The sequence below is a fragment of the Dermacentor silvarum genome, chromosome 5 (assembly GCF_013339745.2).
Source record: "Dermacentor silvarum isolate Dsil-2018 chromosome 5, BIME_Dsil_1.4, whole genome shotgun sequence".
NCBI classification, from domain to species: Eukaryota; Metazoa; Arthropoda; class Arachnida; order Ixodida; family Ixodidae; genus Dermacentor; species Dermacentor silvarum.
The window spans coordinates 26,595,081-26,620,374 of record NC_051158.1 but is presented as its reverse complement, the minus strand read 5'-3'; the positions used below and the strand labels follow the sequence as shown (position 1 = coordinate 26,620,374).

Genomic DNA, 25,294 nt, shown 5'->3' with positions numbered 1-25,294 from the left:
GGACATGTTTCTGCATATGTGAGCTTTCTGGGAGTTTTTGAGCTTTCCAAATACATTTGGTTATCACTGTAGCATTCTGTTAATGTACAAAAGTATTCTAGACAGGTATGAACTGACCTCCTGTGTACAGGGCTCTGTGAGTGCCGTTTGAACTAGACATCTGACAACTTTTAAGAGTTTATTGTATTTGCTCAATTATGTTAGCTTGTGTACGGTTGTCGTAACGACACCAATGATTTTATGACTTCTCGTTTGTATCCAGTTTAGGGCTAAACTGTTTCTAAAGGAATACAACTAGTATACACGGTGCAGCTGGGTTTTTCTGACCCGCTTGATTATACGGATCTTCCTGCACCACCGTCGGCCACAGCCCCCCACAAAACAATCTGTAATAGCAATAGGAATTTCTGCCAGCATCATATGAATATTGCATGGATGAGCGGGAATATTTCTGTTGTCTACGGCACAGATCACTGTAGCTGCAACTGTAGCACAGAGTACTTGTTGCACCGTCCGTACCAAACAAGCTCTCCAAACTTTTTTAATTGTCGCATGTTGAGTAATACTAAATCAGTTTTTAGTATTTTTTTTTTTTTTGGCTTCGACAGTAGTATCTTCAATATTTTGATGTAGGCAGGCCTGGAACTGTCTCTGCTAGTTGTTTTTTCTGTGACTGCCACCCCAGGCTGCCTCAGCCCAGTGAACATCAACTTCACTTCGGTGGACCCAAGCTCCTATGACTTTCAGTCACTTCGAGTGCCGGAAGCGAGTGGAATGGACCACCTGTACAGCCTTGTGACGCACTTTGCATCGGTCGTTGCTAAGCCTGGAATTCCAAAAGGTGAGCACTTTTCTCTTGGATCCCGTGATAGGGCCGAGGAAGTGACTGCAGTATGCTCGCATAAAGCCTGCAGCAACTTGGCCTGTTCCTTAACCCCGCAATTCGGATGTCGTAATTTTTTCGTACGCTGAAGTTTTGTGCTTCAGAATGGTGATTTAAGGGCAGAAAACGTAACGCAAATCCTGTTGTAACGTTTTTTTTACGCAGTCGAGCGAAGTAGTTGTTGATAGCCATAGGGTCGGCAGAATAAGCGGTACCTTCACTCGTACCCACTTCCCTATATTTTTCGCAGGACCGTGTGCTCACTCAGCACTACCTCCCTTTCCTAGTCATGCTGATTACCAACACTCACTAGCATTCATTGTCATTCACATTCACACTCACCATCACCCACTCACACTCATACTCTCGTACCTACTCGCGCTCACCTACAGCCACCCACATTCATACCAATGTCCACTGAAAATCGCCGTCACCGACATTCGTTTGTGCTCGCGTTAATGTGCTGTGCAAATAAGCGCTCTGGCGAATTTGGAAAAGGTGCTGTTGCGTTTCCTGTAGATTTGTTGCACACTGCCTAAGGAAATGGTTTGGGGAACTAATACAGTGAACGCTATTGTATTATTCATTTACACATTTGGTTAACAAGGGATCTTGAAACCAGTGTGTTAAGTCTCACAATAGCCTGCTAAAATGGACGAGCCTTCAGTGTTGATTTGCTTCAGTTGCACATTTTGAAATATGGGCCTTAAAGTGAATAACTCAAAAGTTAATTAAGAATTTTTATTGCTTTGCAAATTGCATGTTTTTCACCCTCATATTAGATCAGCTTTGTGGAGTGATCCTGCAGGAAGTGGTAGAATCGTGGCATCCGGCACTGGCAGATGTTTTTTATGTGCCTACTAGTTTAATTTGAAACCACCTTTGCGCATTAGTAGTGGGGCTTATTTTCCCAAGCACAAGGTATAAATTGACCCTGTGACTGCTTCTGGCTTTCAGAACTTCTCGAGGATGACCGGCTGTTTAAGGATCCCATTTCCGTTGTCTTGACACGATGGAAAGAGGTGAGCAAAACTTCGTTTTGTTAGCATATGCGAGAGGTTCTTATTAGCACAAATGTGTCAAATAGAAGACGAAGTAATTATGATGTCTTTCTTGCCACTAGTAAAATCGTGGGCCCGCTTAGTTGTAGTCTGCTTACAATTTTAGTTATAGTGTGCTTAAGTTACAGTTGCTTGAGCTGTTGCTATAGTTTGCTTACAATGTTAGTTATAGTTTGCTTCAACCGTTAAGCACCCATTGTGGTAATGTGCCATTGGTGACAGTAGAGTGGTAGAGAAGTGCTATAACTTCTTTCTTAGAAAAAAGTCCTAAGTTTTAAAATGAGGACCATACAAATAAATAAACGACGCTACAGAGGCCCATGCTATGAGTAGCAGCATAGGAGACCACTGAGCAAGTCGAAGCGAGTACAAAAACGTCACAATATTTTGCTTCTGCTTTGCGATAACCTTCTGCACCTTCTGCTTTGCGATAACACAACACATACGCCTCGTGAGAGACAAAACGAAAACTGGTTCATAGAGAAGCTATTATAGTAAGTTATTTAGGGCACTCTGAGGCTTGTCAGGATCTTCTAAGATTTCGAGGTCAAGGACCTTCATTTGAAGCAAAAGACAATAAAGAAAAAACGCTCAACTTTGCACTCGGCCGCGCAGCGCTTGAAACAGCGAAGCTGGGCGATCGTAGCCCAGCATTTTCCAGAAGTGCGCGCAAACTTTTAATCTTATTACTCATGATGATGATAATTTCTTCTTGCGTCTCGGACTTACGGTCGTCACTGTGCATTGCAAAGAGCAGCTTGCAACACCGACACCGCGTTGCCATGCCGACAACGCGTTCCAGCAGACCCGCTCCGTGAATGCGTCTCTCTCTCTCTCTCTTGCTCTCATAGTGCGCAAAGCCTCTTCACCTCGCAGAGCACAAGCGTGCGAACGCACCAGCTGTGGACGAAGACGACACTCGAACGCAATCATGTGGTTCGCATAAATGCACGTTCTGCAAGCGTGGCTGTATAGCCTAGTGGTTACGACGCTCGCCTTGGTACCGGGGGTACGCGGGTTCGAATCCAGCCTCGGCAAAAAAGCTTATTTTCTTTTATTTCTTGATAGTTTCTTGATGCAAACCACAAATTACGGATGGCTTAAACAGCTTCGCTGTTAAAAATTTGTCCAAGATGTCTTGTCGGGCACTCCTTGAAACTCCGTAAGGAAATAGACGGAGCGTTATGCTGTTCGTTTGCAGTTTCCCAGCATCTTCAAGGGCCTGCTCATCCTGCTGGCCGTGGGAATGTTCCTGGCGCTGGTCGTGCCGTTTGTCGGTGTGCTGGTTCTGTGCTGCCGCTGCTGCTGCAAGAGGTGCGGTGGTGCCTGAGAACGTGCCGGAGGAGAAAGGAGACGCGACCAAGCGCGGCTGGCGGGGCGTGCTCCTCTTCATTCTCGCCGTCGTACTGCTGTGAGTCACTCGGGGATTTTGTTGAAGTTTAAAGAATGGCAAATTTGGCGCATCGGTACGACACGCCGATAACGTCTACAGTGCAAAAGATGAAGTGCGTGGTCGTCCTCTCGTCTGTGTGTCTCTGTTAGTCTTTGCGCTGTGTAAATGATGAATCTATGTAAATGATGAATGATGAAAGAATTGCGAAGCATATGCTGGCCATGTTTTGTAATTTTCTTTTTGTCCCCCCTCATCCGTTTTCGTGCATCACCTGTCACGTTGGCTCGGGGGTTGTGGCCTTCTGTTGCAGAGCACTAGGTTCTGGGTTAAGTTCCCTACTGTGGTTGCTGTATTTCAATGGGAGGAGAATGCAAAAAAGAAAGGAAACCTTGTGTAGTGGGCTTCTGGTGTACATTCTGGTGTACGAGTTGCTCAAAATAATCTTGAGCCCACCGCTATGATGTCCTGCATATAACCCTTGTGTTTTTGATCTGGGACATTAGCATCTATCTATCTATCTATCTATCTATCTATCTATCTATCTATCTATCTATCTATCTTTCTATCTATCTATATCTATTTGTCTGTGCATGTGCGTGTCTCCTGTATTTATAATCTAATCGATGTACTTATTGTCCGTGTCGAATATCTTGCCTTTCTATCATTGGCTACTGTTACCATTCACGTTGCATTGCAAAGAATGTCACACATGTGTCACACATATGTCACACCATGTTGCGGTCATCTTTGCACTCCTTTGTTTTGGGAGCATCAAGCCAGTTAGTAGATTACTGATGGTTCCTTTTGTCTGGTGAAATGTAACTGATGTGCTCCAGATTTCGAGGTGCAAATTAAGGAAGTGTTGTGTGCAGCTGTAATTGAACACTTGTAATTGCTTATGCACTTGGCCAACATTTAAGCATTGTCATTTATCAACTTTTTTGTTTCAGCTTTGCAGTGGTCTGCGCGTTCGTCACCAACGCATTCGTTCCAGCAGCGGTAGTAAAGCTTCCTGACAGTATTGACCACTCTGTGCACGACATTGTGGTTGTCGTGAATAGGACTAAAGATGTGAGTGTGCTGTGCTTTGTGTTTGCTAATATTCATTGCGTGCTGTTTGACATTAAAATTTATATTTGACATTAAAATTTATAGTAAAAAAAACTGTATAGGTATACTTATCTAGCAAGCTGTTATTTCCGGAAGTAAATTCAAAGCACATTTAACCAAATGTGTTTAAAGTATGTTTGAAAGTGTTCACTATTTAACCAGGGGAGCACCAAGCCGCTAAGTGTTAAAGTGCAGAGCAATAGCATTAAGCTCAAGTCTTAGTGCATTAAGGACAGGAGTGTTAATTTAAGTGCAAGTAGCACCTGCACACAAGTGCTGCTTCAATATTTTACTCCGAAACACTAAAGACACAAGAGGAAAAGCAAGGGAACATGTAATGTCCCTGACCTGTCTTGTCTCTCCTGTGTTCTACGTTTCATGTCTAGGTATTGAAAAATGTTCTACCAACTTGACCAAACCTCCGTATTTTAAAGAGTCAGTATATTGAAGCGTAACAAATGGGAGCATTGTTGTGCACCATAGTAACTTACGTTTTCTTGAACTCGGGTGTGTCGTTGCGTTACTTCTCTTGCAGGATGTTGATCATCTGCTTGTGAAAAATTATGCGGAGTTCAAGTTCCAGTTCGAGCAGCGACTGAATGGTGAGCCCAATACACCTCATCTAAGATTGGCATTGTGTGTGATCGTTCATTCAGATTATTATGTTCAGATTATTATATTGTAGGTTTCTACTTGTCGTTTCCTTTATTTCCCTGTTAGACACGGTGTTTGTGCACTGCGCTAGCTTGGCAGCATTGTCTCCCAAGTTGGGCGTTCTTTGATTGCATTGAATCTTGACTTCGGTTATGTTTTGGCATTGGCTATGGCTTATTGCTTGGCGGGTTATCTTTTGTGCGAGTGCGCACTTCTCAGTCGGAGATTTAAGTGCTTTAAAGGAGTACCGATATTCATTTTTTCGTTAAATGAAGGTCTTGGACCTAGACGAGTTGTAAACAGACGGTTGTAATTCAGGAATGTAACATTTATGTTATACGTTGCCATTTCTTTTGAATCGTGAATCTGTTAATTTTTACTTGTTTACCTGTGCTTCGAGCAAGTTATGCTTTAATTTTGTAAACAAGGCACCATAGCCTGGTTACGTGGAAGTTCTTCAATGCTGTGTTATGGGTTAGCTATTTTGTTACTTTGGTTTTTATGCGATTATCTGTATTATCTACAAGCACCTTTGTGCTTAAGTGGTATTCTTGGGTGATAACTTTTGGAAATATTGATATTAGTAACAATGGGATTACTTTCGTGAGATTTTGTGACTTGACGCCGGGCGTGTCAGTGTATACGGGCAACAAGTGTTGCTGGCACTGTGCAAAAGTTGTTGCCGGCCATATACTTTGACACGTTTAATGCCGAGTCATGCAAAATCTCGCAAGGTGATTTGTATCCCTGAAAGTGATCAGTCAAGGATACTGCCCCAGCAGTCAACACTGTGTTCACGTTAACAAGGGCCGTGGCCTTGTCAAGCGCAGCTTCTATCCACTTCTCCGTCTGTTGTTAGAAATATAGACGTAAATATATTGATTGGTTGCTTGCTTGGCTGATTGAAACATTATTTGTTGCACTTTTTGCAGTGTGCACCCACCAGGTTGGCGACGATGTCTCCGGGATCATCACACAGTCCCCAGCCTTCCAACTCAAGCATGTGGCTGACAGTGAGCTTGCATTACTTCTTTCATCGCAGTGTAGTGATCAGTTGTTGGTAGCGTTAGTTTGTGCATGAGCAGGAGAAGCAGTGCCAAAAGCATTAAAAAATCTCCAAGAAGGTTGCTCTTACTCGCTGCGGCTGATAGCTCGGTGGTTATTAGGCGTTCTACTGTTGAGCATGAGCTTATAGATCCAATTTGTGGCTGTCGCACTCTAACTCCCAAGCCAGTGTATGCGGAAATTGTTGTATGCTTGTGTTTAGGCATCTGCTCTTTAGAGCCCCATGTGGTTGAAATTAATCTTGATAAGTTCACTGGGACGTCTGATGTTAATTGGATGTTAATTGCCCCGTCGATTTCTTTTTTTCTTCAGCGAATAGCTCTCTTAGGTTGCTTCATCCGTTTTCATTGTTAGTGGTTGGACTTTCACCACTGATACAAAGGCGGCCAACGCAAAGAGCACATGCTGTTGACGTTTGGCGGCGAACGCCAACACTAAATATACTGAATTAAAGAAACCTTCGATGCAAACGTAGTTCTCACAAACTGACAAGTTCTAGATGTGCCGTTTGCAGCGGTACAATAAATACTTGGTCCAATTTGAATAGCCATCCAGGGCTAATCCGGAGGTTGTGAATATGGGCAGGCAGGCAACAGTAGGAAGGTATCACTCGGTTCTATTGCAGACATGCCGTCGTAACATCGTCTGTTAAGCACAACAGAGTTGTATGTGTAAGTGAATAGCCGGGCCCTCCGGCACATGCTTTCGCGCAAGAGCTTTGGAGGCACCTGAAGGTTCAGACAGTTTAGATATTGTGGTGGAGCGCTTGGAGAGGACAGTCCTCTTCTCCCCCCGCCTCTTACCCCTGTGGTGGTTGGAGAAGATGGCTCCGGCACAGTTGCAGATGCACTGGCTGACAGCTCTGTACTCTACGCAATGAAACAAATTCATGCTTGACTTAAAACACTAATGTGAACCCGTTCTGCAAGGCACATCATTCCTCTCCCGGCACCGAGATAGGACAGCTAGGGAGGCTGTAGAGGCTTTCTACATTCACAAAAGTGAAATAGCATAACTCAATAAGTCGTTCTTCGCTGCAAATCGAACATTATATATCAGTGCCCAAATGATAAAGGCCCGAGTCGGAGCTCGTTTCTATAAATCTTGCGCTTTCAGAGGTTTTCTGTTTTTTACGAACATAGCCATGTCACTATTAAATTTTACAACTTAAACTTTTTGGGGGGGTTTGGAGCGCGCTTGCGCAAAGATCGACTTTGCTTTTGATCTGTGTCGGCTGATAAATAGGCATGTTTTTTCGAGAATGAACTTTATTTTGAAGTAGTATGAATTCTTACAAGCTCGCCCAAATTTCAGTTCTCGTAGAAACAGCAAGTGCTACCTGAATGCCGTCACTGCAACAAATATAGGCGTCCAAGCGCATCAATCCTTAAGTCATGCGAATAGCTTTCTAAACGCGCGTGGCCATTTGCTTACATTGAAAGTAATCATTAGCTATTTCCGCACAATTTCTTTAACTTTGACAACTTGGCTGCACCTTTGCTGGCGAGGCGTAAGAGCCAGAGCTTCTCTGATGATGCCCGAATGTCCGCCACGGCAGCAAATGTTCACATTCGTCTTGGGTTTCATTTCTTAAGCGGTCGTGTCCTGTATTTGCAGACGTCGAGAAGCTGAGCTTGGAGGTGGACAACATCACGGCCGTGGCGAAGGAAGCCAAGGACGTCATGGCAAACATAGAGAAGTCGGTCGAAAGCGTCAAGAAATCTGTGGAAGAGGCATCCAAGAAGTGCAAGGAGAAAAACGGTGGCTCCACCTGCGACGATATCGAGAAACACAAGAAAGACCTGGAGTTCAAGTTTGAGAACGTACGTGGACTTCTTCTCGGCAGTCTATGCTTATTTGGAAATACTGTAGGCTGTACCAATGTACCAACGGTCCCAACAAGCTACCCTTGTGAGAGACTTAAAAAGCGTTGTTAAGAAGCTTTATGCTCGGGAATTCGTATCAAAATACGTACATGGGAATGGACAAATCGGCCTGCTAGGCATCCATTACCTCAAATTTTGAGGTTCATGGCATGTAAAAGGAAAATAACTTAAGATCTACCAACTTCAAGGAAGTGAAATTTTCTAACTTTTCATATAACTATGTTTACAGTGCAAGGCATCACGTGGATGAAAGAATAGACTAGGGCACAGACAGCACTGTCTAGTCTCTCTTCTTTCGTCCTCGTGAAGCCTTGCGCTGTAAGCTTAGTTAAGGATAACCCACCAACCAGCCAAAACTTTTACATTGCCAAGTTATAGTTTCATTTAAGTTTAAGATAACGGAAGAATCAAGCTTACATTTCTAACTCGAATTTGAAGAAACGATATCACAGTTCTGTAAAGTGCACCTAATAAACATCTAAAGTGCACAAACATTGTGTTATACGCCTCCCTTTGAAGTACACCAATAAATTATGAGTAGGTCTTTTGCAAAACCCTCGTAAGCATTTTAACACTTTCGTGTAAGTTAATTCATATATCAAGTTTGTCAGGTTCAGATCCTCTTAACAGCTGCAATTGCAGATGCTCGTAAGAGGTGCAGATATCCCAGAGACTGCAATACCTGTTTTTTGACGTAGAGTTAAGGATTTGTACCTGCCGTGGTTGTGTGGTGGCTTTAGCATTGCGCTGCTAAGCCTGGGGGGCGCGCAATCAAATCCAGGCCGCGGCGGCCACATTTTGACGGGGGCAAAATGCAAAATCGCCCGTGTACTGTGCATTGGGTGCACGTTAAAGAACCCCAGGTGGTCTAAATTATTCCGTAGTTCCCCCACTGCGGTGTGCCTCATAATTATTTCCTGGTTTTGGCACGTAAAACCCCGGAATTTATTGATCGTTGTGGTGAGCGGAAATATTGTCGGGGAAAAGAGAGGCCAGGCAGACAGGAGAGATGGGAAAGAGATGACTGGCCTCTCTTTTCCCTACAATTTTTCCCGCTCACCACAACGATCATTATGCAACCCTAACTAGCCCAACAGTCTACAGTCCTAAACCCAGAATTCAATTTTAGTTAAAAATTTGTAAGCTTCGTGCTCCAGTGTTTTTGAAACTCGGCAATTTCGATGAATAGTAAAAAAATTTCAGGCCCTAAATCAAAATTCTCCTTCCTAGTGTCACTAGAATTTATCTTCCTCTCTCAAATGTGGCAGATTTCATTCAAATCGGTCCAGTGGTTGTCTCATAAAATTGTTCTTGTATTTGAACATGTATTCAAATATGGTATTTTAATGGGTGGCATCAGAGTTGGCCCTGAGCTTAAAGCTTCCTCTGAAATACAAAAGCTTGAGGTGTCACTCAAATCGAAATTAGACCCGAGATGAGAGCTACCTCACTGCCACTCCTCCAGCACAATGTTCTAGCCTCCTTAGCACAGCATCGTAGATTCTGGAAGGAAATCTCATGACCCAAAAGAGTGGGGGGGGGGAGAAGACAAAGCAGTTATTTCATTGGCGGGAGTGTTTATTGTGGAAAGCTACTCTCATCAGTTTCGTCATGCAAGAAACACAAAGACATATACACACACAGAAAGAATAACTGCTTCGACTCCTTTGTGTTCTTTCTTGTAGGATATCTTAGGCCACTGGCAATTGTTTATCGTGTAGAGAAGCACTTCAATAGCGCCCCTTCGCACGCACACACCTGTGCCTTATCTGCCTCCGTGTCGGAGCTCCCACTTTTGAAAACACTGTATATAATTCCCTGCTCTTGTGGCTTATTATTGCCCTCCGAGGCAGAAGCAGTGGTGACTGGCACTATGGGAACGTACGCTGCTTATCTCTAGATTAGGGCCCTCTGGTCGTGCGCCGTTGTTTCTCCATGCTCGTGGCATTCCCTGTGCGGTGCCGGTGGATGGTCTTATTGCCTGCGCGTTCATTGCTGGACAGTGGCGATGTTCAACGGTAGCTGTTTGTGTCGAGTGCCTCTGTCTGCTGTTGCCCGTCGTGAATTGCTGGGCCGGCAGTTTTATGGAAGCGTGATAACAGGCTGTGATGTCTGTTTGCTTCCAGCCAGCGTAGCGCTCAAGTTGTGAAGCCAGAGAAACGAAGGCATTGTCTTACTAGAGTGTAAAGCACTTGCGTGGTCATTTAAAACGCACCTGGTAAAACTTTGGCTGGTGTTTACTGTCTAGAGTTAATGCAGCCTTAGAGCATCTTGCAAAAATAACTAGAGAGAACCGATGCTGCAGTCATTAATCTGTCATGGCAATAGTGAGTACTAGTGCATGGATTTGTTTCGCCTTGGGGCTTGTGGCTTTATTTATTATGCCTTTATCGTTTTTAATTTTTAAGCAAACATATCTTTCTAAAGCATTTGCAAGGCAATAGGTCCCTGTGCACTTGCATGATCTTTGCAAATTGTCGCATTTATGACGCAATGTCTTGTTGAGAATGGCCAATTTGCGAAGTCTCAAAGCCATTTGAAGCCGCAAATATGAAGTTTATGCAAATCCATGTACTATTACATAAGGGGTGGGTTACACCTGGACATTATGTTGTTGTGCTGCTACATCGGGCCGGGCAATGAGTAGTGTTACGGGCCAGGGTTTGGGGGAACCTTCAACAGCGTCTGCTTGGAGCTCGAACCAGGTTGACCATCGGAGAGGGTCCAACAGGGAAGATGAAGCGACGTAAAAACAAGTAACAGAAGTAACATGGTTACGAGTGAGCGGTGTGCTCCAAAGAAAACACACAAGAAAACTTCAGCGTGCATGTACCTGCACACTAGGGCAAAGCAAAAGTGTTTTTCCGCTTGGCTGCGGGCTGGCTTCCTTATACCCTCCACCATCCGGCACTACCCCCTTCTCCTCTCCCCCACTGCAGGACATGGTGCAAAACAGACGAAGTAGAGATGGTGGGTGACCGTAGCGGGGTGAACGTCCTCAGCACAGGAGGAAGGGTTGCAGGGCAACACGACAGGTTTCGTCTCTGACCCTCGCGACTGACACGTCTATTCATGTTGACGAGAGAGATCGTTACGCACGCCGATTACCATGCGTTTGCACGTGGTCCGAGCATGGCCGCTCAAAGTGAATTGGAATTGACTACACGTGGTCTGGGCATCCCAGCTCTAAGGGAATTGTAACAGTAGCAGCACAGCTGAAGACTGAGCAAGCCGAAGGAAGTGCCAAGCGTTGTAATGTTTTATTCTGCGTCATGGCATCATGACTCGTATGTGTACATACACCTCCTGGGAACAAAACCAAAACTGGTTTGTAGAAAAGCTAATATGGTAAATTATTTGCGGGCTCCGAGGCTTGCAGCATTTTTATTAGGTCTATGTCAGTACTACAGTAAAACCTCACTAATTCATCCCTCGTTAATTAGGAAAATCAGATAATTCAGAACTTTCCTATGTTCCTGCCAGACTTGCACATTATTTAACGGGCTCAAACTCATTGAGGCTTATTTGGCTGCACACCCTCAGAGCATGGTGAGCATGGAGTGGCACAAACGCGCAACGCAAAAGAGCAAAAGCAGCGTTAGCGTCCAATAGAAATTAAGCAGTGGAGTCCACTTTGTCATAGTCATCAGTGAAAACCGTACAAGAACAATGAATGCTGGAACGCTTCATACCTGCTGTACAGGACACTGTGTTGGCCGCGTGCCTTCAGAATTTTATACTTATCACTCATGACTGCATCGATAATGATCGCGGCTTCATCCACAGCTATTCCAGCAAAGAGTTTCACTCCAATGTGCGATTCGACCGCAGGTTTTCAGAACTGCGTGGTCGCCCCTCCATAATTGCATTAAACACGACCACAGTTTCATCCACTGCGGGTGGGGCAAGCAGTAATTTCGTATCGACTCGGTGCAATGCTTGCACGCACAATGTCACAAACACGGCAGAAGCTGTTGCAGGAAGAAGAGCGAGTCAACCGCGGCTAGGCGGCTACACGACAATAGGTGGACAATCAGTAAGCAACCAGCGTCAAAAATAAATAATTGGGTGTGCGTGCGAGTAAGAAGCATGCCTCTGATGAAGACTACGGCCTCGTGACGTGGCCACACTGTGAAGAATGTCGCTAGGCCTTCGCCGCCGCAATCACTGTCAGTCGGGAGGTGACGAAAATTGAAGCTTCCACACTGCTTTTGTGCAAAATAGGAACAGGATTTGCTGATTAAACCAGTAAACAAACGAGTGTTGATGCAGCAAGCATATTTTTTGTTCTCTGGATACCCTCGATAATTTGACATTCGGCTAATTTGGACCTTTTTTTTTTTTTTTTTGCTGTTCCGTGAAATTTGAATTTGCATTTCAGGAGTTAAGGGTTGTCTGTGCTGTCTAATGATGGGAAGTTTATGCATTGTTGTTGAAGGCACTGACAGTCCACCGTACTGTTCATGAGTGCCTTTTTGCACATGTTGGCCTATTTCTCATTTCAGGTGAATTTGGATAAGATACAGAAGGCCAAGGATGACATTGACAAGCTGGAGCCTGCCAAGCTCAAGAGTGAAGTTGACAAGGTGCGTGTGCTTCAATGTTTTTTTTTTTTTTTTTTTGAAATGTTGACGGACATCTTGCACCTCCTTCAAATTCAAGTTTAGTGTCGTGGAACCATAGTTCGAGCGTCTTGTGTTTGTTGCAGGCTGTATCATCACCATCAGCAGTATCGAACTCCACTATGTGACAGAACCTCTTTGAAGCATAGACTCGTGCAATGTGGATTCTTTGGGCTGCAGGATTTTCCTATATTTAATATTTTTATTACTTAGTTATCACCTGATGCTGAATGAATGCAAGTCAATAGCCTGAGCCCATCTGTAGAGTTGTAGCAAGAATGTGTAAATTGTGTTTTTTACTGTGCTTCTGTTCTTCTCTTTGTTCGTTTCTGTAGTGCTCCCATTTTGTTTCTAGAAAACTACATTGCGCTTACTGCATGCCCTGGGGCATTCTTTTGAATCGATAACCTTGAGAGATAATTTTCCCCTTTGCGTAATGCAGCATCAGTGTGATGCTGGGACAAGTGTCATCTGAGTGCAGTTCGGAACTGTAGAGTGGTTCATCACTTTCATCAACTTCCTCTGCTTAGCCAATCACCAGGAACCGAAGGCAACATCCCTGAAAGAAATCAGTCAAGAATGTCGCCCCTAGTTAATGTTGTTGTGATCTGGAAAGATTAAGTTATTGGCTTACCGGAACTGATGGTTAATGCTGGTGGTTAAAACTGTAGCTTAGAATACTTTTTTCTTTTTTTCTGAATTTGCTAATGTCTCTCTCCCTTTCTCTTTTTTGTCTGACAGGCCTTGGATACAGAAGAGAGGAGAAAAGACATCATGCAAAAAGTCAACACAGCAACAGAAGGTGAGCAAGTACTTGGTTCTTGTGATGTACCATTTGAACACATACTTTGAAGCACCGAAAGTGCTTTCAAGTACAGGAAACCCTTTTCATGACAAAGTGAACTGAGCAGCGAAAGAATTCAACGTGTGCAGCAGTTTGATAAGAGCGGGTGCGTCTCTTGAAAGCTGTTACAATAGCGACATTGCTACCAGAACGCAGGGGCTCCCCCCGAAAATGTTGCGTACCGTAATTGGGCTGCTCCGATCTCCATCTGCTGGCCTCCAGGATTGGAGGCGTTTGCACACATGTAAATCTTGGAGGCTACAGCTCTCACAAAGGTGGCAGAAACTGAGTGCCATCTTTAGCCATGGCCATTAGCCAAAGCTGTATCATCGTTGGGACTCCCACTTCTTCAAGTTATGTTTTAGGAAAAGGAGCGCAAAAGGATTCAAGTGCCGTCAGTGCACCGTATTCTTGATAGAGTTTCCTACGATAATTACTAGAGGGAACTGTGGTGCTGGGATCATTCAGCCACCACGGGAATGATGGTTAGTGCATGAATTTGTCTAATCTTCGTGCTTGTGACTTGAGACATTCTTGTGGGCTTTGTTAGTATTACTACACTTTATCTGCCTTCATTGTCCTCAATTTCAAAGCATTATATGCTTTTATAAGTGCAGGAGACCCTATGAACACGCACATTCGCTACTAATTGCAGCGGTTCAGCCAGTCAAGGTGGCCAAGTCGAAACACACCAAGCTTCTCAACGCGCGCTCGCTTGCCCGCGAGCAACTTAACGGATGTTCCATGCCACTCGTCTATGCTTGCGTCTGTGGCGTTGATGGTTTCAATATCGGGCTTCCGTACTAGACGTCTTGTGTTCGAATCCTGCCATCGGACAGTTTTAATGTTGTTTGTTTGATTATTTATAGACAGCACAGTATATTTGTTTAAAATGATGAGTTTGCAAAGTCGCGAAGCCGTTCGAAAGCCTGAAGGACGAAGTTTAGGCAAATACACGTAAGCAGCATAAGGGGGCAGAGCCCGCTGATTGTGGGCTTCAAGTATTCCAATCTAAAAAGCATGCGTTTAGGTTGGGACTACGTAGCACTTCAATTAAAGTGATAATTTAGACAAATCAATATTGTTGTAACGAAGGCTTACAGGACAAATGTGGGTGAATCAGGGAATGAGTAATCTCTGAATTGCAGCCAAGTGGAAGCAGTGTTGGCAGGTTATGTTCGAGATCACAATGGTCAGAATGAAAGCATGTCTGAAGTATCCTACCATTTGCCTTTTTATGAGTGTTGACAGGATTGGCAATGTCGACCGTAAAGGTGAAATTCACTTTGCTGGCTTCATCTATGCATCTGTGGTTTATGGCAGCTGATGGTTTGGATTAACTTAAGGGAATTACATTCGGCTCCATTTCACTTTATTGCAATAGTAGACAAGATTGCCGCTTGCTATGGGTCAGTTTAATTGCGCCCTTTATTCAGTATCTGGAAAAATCAACGTTTATGGGGATCATTCTCGTAGCAGCGGCACCACTTTTCTGTGTGCAATTTGTAGGCACACAATTTAAATTACTCGAATTAGTGATAGTCACTACCCAAGTGATGCGAATTAATCGAATCACTTGGGTAGTGACTTCACTGTGTTAGGCATGTGCTGTTTGGCTTGTTGGGGAGGTTTCCAGAAGTAAGTTCGGTTGGCAAGTCTACCTAATACCTTCAACTTTGTCTTTGTTGGACTTTTTGTTTTCTTATCATCCGTTGCTCTTTTCTGGCAATCCTGTGCTTGAATGCCACATCCCAACTTGCCCAACAACCTATCCTAATAATGTAAATAAATGTATCACTATTCACTGCTGTGCTAGTTAGTTCATACTTGGCTATTGTTTAAAAGACTTTAAAAAATGTGAAGATATGACAGAACAGGTCAGGTAAGAACAGCAGAGAACATAATTATTTGATTTTATGTTAGAGTAAGCATGCATTTTGGCAATCTCATTTCCTTTGTTACCTTGTCTGATTTCGGTGCACAAATGTGTTTGTGCACGCTAAATCTTCCTTGAAAAATTGAACCATTCCCTTAAATAAACTTAGTTTCAAATGACGCTCTTTTCTGTCCAGTCTTTTCTTCACAGCTTTTCATCCGTTTTGCACCATAAGCGCGTAGATTAGACCTAGGCACATTCTTTCTTTGAAGTGTTGCAGTTCAGTTGAACCAAACGAGTACTTAGTTCTTTTTCTTGTTCTTCCATTCATGCTTTAGAAATCCGCACCAAACTCGACGATGTCGAAAAAACGCTCCGGGATACGAGCAGCAAGTTTGACCTGCAGCTCATCTCCAACCCGAAGGTTCTCGACGTGACATCCATTCGGGACACTTTCGAGGAAGCCAACAAGTACGTCGCATACTATGGCTACGTCACCCTAGCCATCGCCTGCGTGCTCGCGTTCGTGCTCGCCTGCTACGTGCTCGGCATGACTTGGGGCGGCTGCGGCTCCCGCGAGGGCTCCTGCAACCGCAAGACTGGCGGGAGCTGCCTGACGACCGGCGCCGTCCTGTTCGTGCTGGCATTCTTCGTGCCGATGGTGCTGTCGACGCTGATCCTGGCCCTCGGAATCGTGGGGCAGCGAGGCGTCTGCGACATCGCCCGCGACCCCGGCAGCGAGCAGTCTAGGACGCTCATCGGCCAGGTCGCCCAGGCGGTTAGCAAGGAGGTGGGGCAGATAAACGCCACGACCATCGAGGAGATCGTAGTGCGCTTCAGCGAGTGCCGCAACAAGTCGTACAGCCTGTTTCAGTTGCTTGGCAAGGAGCTGGTGATGAACATCACCCGCCAAGCGGCCGGCGGCCAGGCCGGGAAGGGTTCGGTCGACTGGCTCTGGGGCGAAGGTGATGTGGCGCAGATCGACATCGACAAGGGCATAAAGGACTTCGAGAAGACCATCAACGACATCAACGTCGACAGCATCGTGCCAAAGGAGGTTGATGACAGGATCGAGCAGCTGAGGAGCTTCAGCATTAACAGACGGGACCTTTCAGATTTGAAGACCAAGGTATGGTTGGTAGTTTTGCACAACATTGCAAATTCAGTACGTGGCTGCGGCAGACAGTCTTTACAATAGGGGGTTGTAGTGTGACAAGTATGGTCAACCGCCAAATTTTACGGACTGCGGGATCTGAGAAAACATTGGACTTCCAAGCGGTTTGTGACAGTAGCCAGTAAAACCATACAACACAGTGTTGTGTCCACATACTGTATTACAGGATGTAAATCTGAGTGCTAATCTGCATTCCAGAGATATTTGGCTTTTTCTGACCCTGCAGTCTGTAAACTTTTGTGGTTGACTGTATCTATGTGTTGAGAGATCGTAAATCAAGTAAAATTCTCTGCGCCAGTTCTGAACTGTACAATTCATTGTGCTATAAAATTTTGACGTTGTTGGAGTGGTGCATAGCATTTATATGTTTTAGAGGTGCCAATCTAACTTGGGTCTCAAGCCTTGTCCCACATTTGGTGAGAGAGACAGGGAAAACATTAACTGGAACGCTAGTGCATTTCTCTGCAAGTTTGGGGAAGTATGTCTCGTATTGAAGAACTATTATCCTACTTGTGCGTAGACATCTTGAACACTCACCAGCGCCAATTCTGAAATTACATTGTGTGCCGTAAAGTGATTAATGAACATGTTAATTAGTACATTTGTTGTTTTTACGTATCGGTCATTATCACACATTTAGGGACGTTCACTGCCACTAGTAATGCATTGTCACAGAAAAAAAAACACACATCAACTTCACTGTCCGTTCTGAAAAATTTTGACTGCTGACATTTGAAACACCCTCTATACTGGCATGCATTCAAGCAGTAAATACAGAATATGCACTTATATGTAGCTGTCTAATTAGCAATAGCAGTTTTTATTTTACTTACCTACTATTTTTCTTCTCGTAGGTCAATGATGCCCACCTCAAGTTTAACTTGGCTGAGGTGTTAACAAAGATGGAGGAGTTCAAGTCTGGAAAGACTGGTGAGGTGAGTTTCATCCGCTTGCTTCATTCTCAGTGCTGCGTTTGAGCCTTGTGCGAACTTTTTGATGAGAAGGAACTGCATTTGTTGCAAGCACACCAGCTTCGAAGAAATTAATTTGCTACGAAAGTACCATTCGTTTCCGGCATTGTCAGGGGCAAATTCTAAGTTCCTAGATTTATTTTTGGAGTTAGGGAGGAAACGGAACGATAGGACCTTCGATTAAGAGGAAGCTTGAGCTCTGATATTCGCTTTCAGTTAGATGCGAAGTGCATAAATACTCTTGTTAGACAATTGCTGAACCGATTTGAAGGAAATGTGTTGCGTTTAAGAGAAAAGGTCAAGTTCTACCTACTGTAGAAAGCAGAGCCTCAAATCTAGGGACTCAAATTTTTTGCAGGAATTGACGAAAAGTGGCAATTTAGAAAAACAAATGTGAAGCAGTAAGTTTGCATATCCATAACTGCATCAAATGCAGATATCGAAGTTCTGTAAACTGCATCTGTGAGAGCATTTGAAGTGGACAAATGTGATAAAGTTTACAGCTTCCCTGAAGTTGTTTCAATGATTACAAGGGTGTTGCAAAAGGTATACAAATTTGTACTGTATTTCAGAGCTGGGTAGATACATCAATTATCTCTTTCCTCGCTAGATGTTAACCTTTACTTTTAAATGCGACAAGCCTAATCAAAATTGGTGCAGTGGAAGCCAAGAAAAAAAGTTATTCATCTTCATGTATTTGCATGGGAACTCCTGTGGTAAGGTAAAGCTTTCTATTAATATACGGGCTTACTGCTCCAGTCAAGCAACCCTGTTGTGCACAAGGCTGCCATAAGCAAGGAGTGTTGGCTACTCCTTTTTTGGGTGGAGCCCTGTATCTCCACAGTAGAGTATGTTCACTGTGGTTGAGAAATTTGCATCCTTTGTGCCTTCTCTTCTACACCGACAGTAAACATCTGTCTTGCTTGTTCCTTAACGCTGCACTCCTAATACTTTCAGGTCATGAACAGCAAGAACTCATCAGCATGACATAGCGTTTCTGAAATGATACTAGTGAATGCAGTGTTAAATGATGCATGCTCAGCATTAGTAGCAATTCTTGCTGGGTGGGGGGGGGGGGGGGGTGAAATAAGCCCCAAAAAGTGTCAAAAGCTTTTAGTTTACTTTTTTAGTAAAAGATACTTTTGAGGGTGTAATTTTGACACCTTAATTTTATAAACTATTTACCATTTGTTGAGTACCATTTTTGACGTAAACGTTGTGGAGAGCGCGGTGTTAAAGAAGCAAAATGCATGCAGGATTGATGACCACCAAATTTTTGTGCGACAAACTCGGGCTGTAAAGGGCGTACATTTTAAAGAGTGTAATTTAGGTGCTCACATCACTTGTTTCAGGAGCATTGGGATTCTCGGAGTAAATGTGGGGGATAAGCATTCACTCCAGAAGTAGGAGTTGGCAGCATTCTCTTTTCTAGATTTTAGTGCACTCTAGAAACAGCTTACACCCTTTGGGGCATATCTTTGTCCCACAGCTATAATAGTCATCTGCCTCGTTTGCGTTTCCTTTCTTGGAAATCCTGCGCTTGCTACTTTCCTGTCAAGAATGCTATGTTGTGCTTATAATAATGCACATGCCATTTGTGACCTGAATGTACCGAATGCACAGCGTTAAAGAAAGGAAAGGTGTGCAGCATAGATTATTATTTTGTGAGACAAAGGTAAACCCCAAACGGTGTAAGCTGTTTTTAGTGTGTGGGCTTGGTGGAAATAGAAGTATTCACGAAGGGTGATATAGGACGGGGTGGAGGCTTCTAGTCCAGACCATCAACTGCTGCACATTTAAGCACACTCTCCGAGGAAACTAGAAAACTGACTTTTTTCCTTTGCATAAATATGGCATCGTAATGTGTGTATGGTTCTATTGGAGCATTTCTGCAGTTCGGATTACAGCGACCTAATCCAGGTCTTCAGCCGAATGTTGTAGTAGGTTTTCTCTCGGACCAGAAGACAGCTCAGTACTGGCATTGTGGATGTGTATTATATTGGTTTCCTCAAGATGGTTGGTCTCTCTTGTCACATCAAAAAGACGCTAAATAGCACAGTGAGTTGAGCTGTATTAGTAAATTACATTATTAGCAAATGGAAGTATTGGTAAATTACTACATTACTGTCGGAGGAGGCTTGATGGAGCCAGGAAAGATTGAAAAATGAAAGACAGCTGGCTGTACTGGCTCGATGTGACGTCATGTACTTCTAACCACGTCTGCTCTGGCCTAATTGTTTATTGGTAAAGTTGGATTGCATTGCATTCTGGGAGAATCAAAGACGGAACTTAGGCAAGTTTCTAAAACGTATAATGGCTTAAATGCTAGTAGGAAATATGTTACATTATCCTTTTATTTTTTTTTTTCAGATGTAGGCCAACCTTGTTCTCTTTTTTCCGAAAACGTTGCCTAAAATGAGCCATCGACTTACATGTCGTGGCCAAAGAAATTAGAGCTATATTTTTTACAACCCTAGCACTAGTACTGACCTAATGGACTTCTCTCGTCGTGCACGTCGTAAAGTCAGTCTGGAGATTATTCAGACTGGCATTTAGAAATTATGCGTGTCCAGCGCACTCAAAGGCACCGAGGGCGGCGTTGTTTGTGGGTGCCGAGGATGCAGCTTCTGGCATCGACTTGCGAGATTTAGTAGCCGAGCTTAAGATAAATAGAGGTGTCATGTTCAAAGTTTCTCAGTTTTCTAAAAAGAAAGGTTTGGGTCGACCTATATCGGAGTTTATTTTTTTAATTCCTTGTTCAGTTCACTATATTAGGGGTCGGCCTATATTGAAATAAATATGGTAAGTTCATGATGTCGCACTGATGTACCCGTGCTGGAGTTTTGTCCTGAAATTCAAAATGTGTAAGCTTGGCCTTCATTCTCTGTTCCTAGTAATCAACCCCTTACCGCGAAATTTGATGAAACTAGAGTTTTTAAACAACACTTTACCGGTCTCGACTAATCTAGTGTTTCAATTTAGGGTTCCTTTTAAGGTTCTCACTTGCAGGAAACAACGACAAATTTGATCTTCCTTGAATCATTCTAGATAGAGTGCGAAGTATTCCACCTGTGGCATTGAGTACGGGGATGACAGTCTCTTAATTTAGGTGTGGCCGTGCTTTCTTGCTCTCCCGGCAGGTTAACTTGTTATTCAGTTTTTGCGTGCACCTAGTCATGTGCTGATTCGTGTGCTGCCTGTGGTTGGCTCCTTGAAGGTGTTGACGCTCCTGAACAATGTGACTGATGAACTCAAGAAGCTTCAGGAATTCATCGGGACCCTTGAACAACTCAAGGTGAGTTCTTCGTGAACACCAATGGCCCCTGACAAACAGGCCGGAGCGCAAAGGTTTAGACTGTGCGAGAAGGGACAAGTGAAGTGTAAACGTGCTTTTGTCTCGCTGTTACCTGATATGTCACTCACTGCTGCTCCTCATTTCTGAACCCGTTACCTCCAGAATAACTTGCGAAAAAAATGTTCCCAAAGTACAGACTTTTTTTTTAATGCTTGATTGAATGGTCGTATTCAATAAATGCCAGAAATGCATTCTGAACGATTATATTTATTTCGGGAAGACGCTAAAAACTTTTTAATGCTAAAGAAACTTGCCTTTTTCAACACCAATAAATTTCTGTTAAAGTGAATGTCCCAAGCATGACTTCCATGGCCCTGCGAGGGTTTTGACGCAGCGGATTACCACGTGCAATCAATAATTGCGTGTTTCTAGCAGCGTCTTTGCAGAAAGCTTCAATCACTGCATGTGCCTGCCCGACGACGACGTCATTTTTCTTGTTGTTAACCTAAAAATGCTGTCGTTGAGATTTTGTAACTGTTGCAAAGCCATCTGTCACCGAAAAACAGATATAGACGTGTGGATGTGCTCACATTGTCCTTGGTGAGGTAAATTGGCACATTTTACCATTGACTAGCCTAGCTCTACCATGGTAGCGGTGTGCAAAACACATGGGCGTGCCTAGCTCGTCTACAAGAGGTAAGGGCTATGAAGAGGTAGTGTTCCGAGGTCGTACCTCGCCGAGCCGCACTTGCCGAAAGCCTAAGCCGAAGGATATTGTTCGTGCTCTCGCGAGTTGACCCATTGGTTATCGCCAGAGCAAGTAGCATAGCCGCCGGGACTTTTCCTAGCGGCGTGTCCCAGCTTGAGCCTGTGCTCTCGCTGCGACGTGCTATAGGCGCCTGTTATTGTATTTTCGCCCTGGTGCGGGACCCCTTTGGCTCCCCTCCGTGCGGGCGTTTGTGCAGTGCTGGTGCCGACGGTTTCAGTAAACGGTTTCCGTCAATTCAGGGCTTTACTGTGTTTTTGCGTGCGTCACTCGGTAGCCCCTTGCGGCCTCTGAGCTAGCGCGCGAGCGGTGCTGGAGGCGACGGCTGACGCGGCCCTGTGGCTCGCTAAGCTCGAACCCGCGGTGGTTGGTCTCCTGTGAGACACCAAGAACCCACAAGAGGTAGTGTTTACCTCAGCCAGCTCCAATTTCTTGTATTCAAATATGCATGAAACGCGCAAATGTTTTCATTTAACAACCAGTAAACCAGTTTGAATGAAACATGCTGCATTTCTCTGTTCCTAAGCATCCACTCGTACTTAGAAAGTGAAATTCTGCGTAGAGCCTGTGCTATATTTACAACATCTAAAAGTATGGTTTTTAAATGGTCCTGAATTTCATTGCAGTTACCTAATCACACTTTTTCATCTCCATTGATTCTACTCTACTAATCATAAAATTTGTGTGTGTGTGCTCTTGCTTTCAGGGCATAGTGGTGCCATCTATTGGACGTGTGGAAAGCCTTCTAGCCATAAATGGCACAGACCTGAATGTGAGTACAGGCATGTTGGAAAATCTGTGCGTTGTCATGTCGAGTTAGGCACTTGCATGTTTGGCATTTCCTTGTAGTAGGTTCATGTATTCTTGTACCCCCTTTTCCATATGTTATCCTTTAATGATTTCGAGCTTATTACTACATTGGTGCGACAGGCATCACTTTTTTTTTTTTTTTTTTGCAGTTAAAGTCACCCATTGATAATTCAGTCTCTGCTAGGACTGCCTAAAAGTTGCAATAATTAGCAGTTTGAAATATTGGATTTGTTTGAAATAAACTAACTTTATTCCTCAAGTGGTCGAAAAGGCTTGGCAATACATCCTTGCATGGACGTATGCTTGTACGCGACCTGGTCAGTCTATATTTCTACCACTGTCATGCTGTCTCTACAAATACAGATGAAAGTGTGGTCAATGTATGCACCAAATCTCCTCATCTGTGGGCAATACGTACACAGAGGTCAGCTGGGCTCCTATAGCCGAATGCTCGCAGGTTTCTTCGCAGCAATCAATGTCCGTCACCTCCGTTAAACGTTGCTGTTGTCGGTGCTGATAATGAAGATTGGCGCAATTTGAAGCTGTCTGTCGATTCTGAGCGACAAGCATTTGTACTAGCAGTCAAAGAAGTTGCTCGGGACTGTGTTGTTTCACTCGTGAAGTAACAAACGCTGGACGTGCTGAAACGCACACGACAGACCACAAATGTAGCCTTGACGACTTAGCAGCTTGGCTTGGCTTGTCCTGCCGTGTGGGTGCAATCTGTGGCTACTGGGCTGACTAGGCTTCGGCGCGTTTAATTTTGAGGTGGCACTGGTGCCGGTATTGAAACAAGGATATCACTCTGGTGGCCGAATTGGTATGCGATCGTACGGGCAGTCTGAATCGCTGTAATGTGTTTGAAAGTTTCGGTCGTCCTTATGTGTTGTGTCCGTGGGGCAGGTGGTGGCGCTGCGAAGCTCTACGAGAACATGTTTGCATAATCGGTCGGCAACTGTAGTAGTAGACTTTGATTAAGGAATTAGTGCTGGCTGGCCAAGGGGTTGTGTGACACTCATTTAGAACTTTTAGCCAGAAGGTATTTTCCCGCCCCAAACAATGTCAAATCGTTGAGTGAGCCCACGCTCGCTCTCGCACCAAATTTAGTTGCATCATGCTTAAATTTTCATGCCATTACTAATGTATCTTTACATTTTGAGGCATTGGTATTTTAAAGAAGAAAAAAACATAGGTTTTCAGGTATCGGTTTATCGCATTTGCCTATTCCCTATTAACCCCGTAAAGCCCGACATATCATTTTTGATACGCTGAATTTGATGACTGAAAACTCTGATTTGAGCGCTGAAAAGCCAGTGCAGAGTCCTTACTAGCGTTTTTTATGTGCTGGTGGGAGTTTTCGGTTTTACATAGTCTTCCTAATTGCATTCTATTTAAGTAATACCATACTAATTCATTTTTACTCAGTTATTATTTTACTGTTTTCTTTGTACCAATATACTTTAGATGGCCAGAAATAATGTGAACAAGCTTTAGTTTTCGTTGATGTGAAATAGTGTTTGGGCTTTGTGGGGGTAAAATATGTATGAACTTCAAAAATGCTCTCATTAATCAACCACTAGATCAATTTAAATGAAATGTGTTCCATTTGGGAGAGAAAGTTAGATTTCATGTTGCTGTTCAGTGTTGTTTTTATAAAAGATGTTGAGGAAGCGAACTGGACACAGACGTTCTCGCTTAATCTTGCTAGATATTTTTCCTTCATATTGGTATGTGCCAACTCGCCCGGTTGTCATTTTGCTGGGAGTGGCAGGCACCTGCAGCGGAATTGCTTTCCATCTGTTTCAGGAGTACGCTTACAAGGTAATCCAGGATGCCAAAAGCCAGCTGAAGCAGGACGTTGCGAGGACCATCGAGTCGGCAAGAAAATACAAGGACAAGTTTCTCGAAATGGTCAACGAGTACCTGAACCACACCAAGAGAGGGGTGCGTCTATGTTCACTTTGCTTGCCCGACGTTTCGCTACCACGGAGACGCACTGTGCGCACAGTAAACTGTTTCCTTTGGTTCAGCTTTAGTTTTCTTATTATGCGAAAGCATTGTATGACTCATGAGGCCGGAAATCCAGCGTAGTAGGCATTGGTGTAACTATGATGGTCCGAAAAGTCAAGTGAGCCAATCAAGGCAGTTGGTGACGTCAAATTAAGGCAAAGTTAATGACACAATGTTAATCCAATGTTAATGATGCAGTGTTAAAACCCACAACCTTGGGTGTTAATTATGTTTGAAGTTAATGAAGGCACAGTTAATTAAGATAATTAAGGCACTTGAACCTATGACCTTTGGTGGTCGCAATACTTTCGCATTCATCCACGTAGGGATAACTAATTGCCCCTTGAATTTTTTAAACACAGTCACCCGTCGGGAGTGGCTCAGTCTCTGTGACGTTGTGTAGCTGTGCACGAGGTCACAGATTCGATCCCGGCCTCGGCAGTTGCATTTTGATGGCAGGCAGAATGTGAAAAACGCTTGTGTACTGAGATTTAGGTGCACATTAAGGAAACCCCGGGTGGTTAGTATAAATCCTACGCCGTTCGCTGCAGTGTCCCTCGTAACCCACTGCGCAGTTTTGGGACGTTACATTCCACAATTTAATTAAACACAGTTGAGCACTGCAGGGCAACAAACATAAGTATGTACTATAACGAATTATTGGATGTATGGAAGTAAGTCTAAAATGTTTATTGCCAATATCAGCGCCTAATAAATGTAACGGCCAGGAATCTGGCGAGTAATAAGACGTCACTGTGGGCATGATTGTACAGGGGTTTTCTGTGGAGCCTGGGAACGCTGCGAGCCGCTCGCGAACGATCTTGTGGGCTGTGTCAGCTCATGCTATGTCATCGTGAATGTAATTGGTGGATGA

General features: G+C 44.0%; 1 protein-coding gene across 1 annotated transcript in view; it reads left to right on the top strand.

Moving 5' to 3' along the window:
- LOC119453130 (prominin-like protein) overlaps nucleotides 1–25,294 on the top strand; it is a 61,659-nt gene that overhangs the window by 18,833 nt on the left and 17,532 nt on the right. The window contains 15 exon segments of the mRNA XM_049667564.1: nucleotides 686–841; nucleotides 1,841–1,905; nucleotides 3,146–3,271; nucleotides 3,273–3,355; nucleotides 4,288–4,408; nucleotides 4,983–5,049; nucleotides 6,034–6,114; nucleotides 7,784–7,989; nucleotides 12,558–12,638; nucleotides 13,416–13,476; nucleotides 15,733–16,523; nucleotides 17,423–17,503; nucleotides 20,757–20,834; nucleotides 22,307–22,372; nucleotides 24,217–24,354. Of these exon segments, the coding sequence (XP_049523521.1) occupies nucleotides 686–841; nucleotides 1,841–1,905; nucleotides 3,146–3,271; nucleotides 3,273–3,355; nucleotides 4,288–4,408; nucleotides 4,983–5,049; nucleotides 6,034–6,114; nucleotides 7,784–7,989; nucleotides 12,558–12,638; nucleotides 13,416–13,476; nucleotides 15,733–16,523; nucleotides 17,423–17,503; nucleotides 20,757–20,834; nucleotides 22,307–22,372; nucleotides 24,217–24,354 (2,201 nt within the window).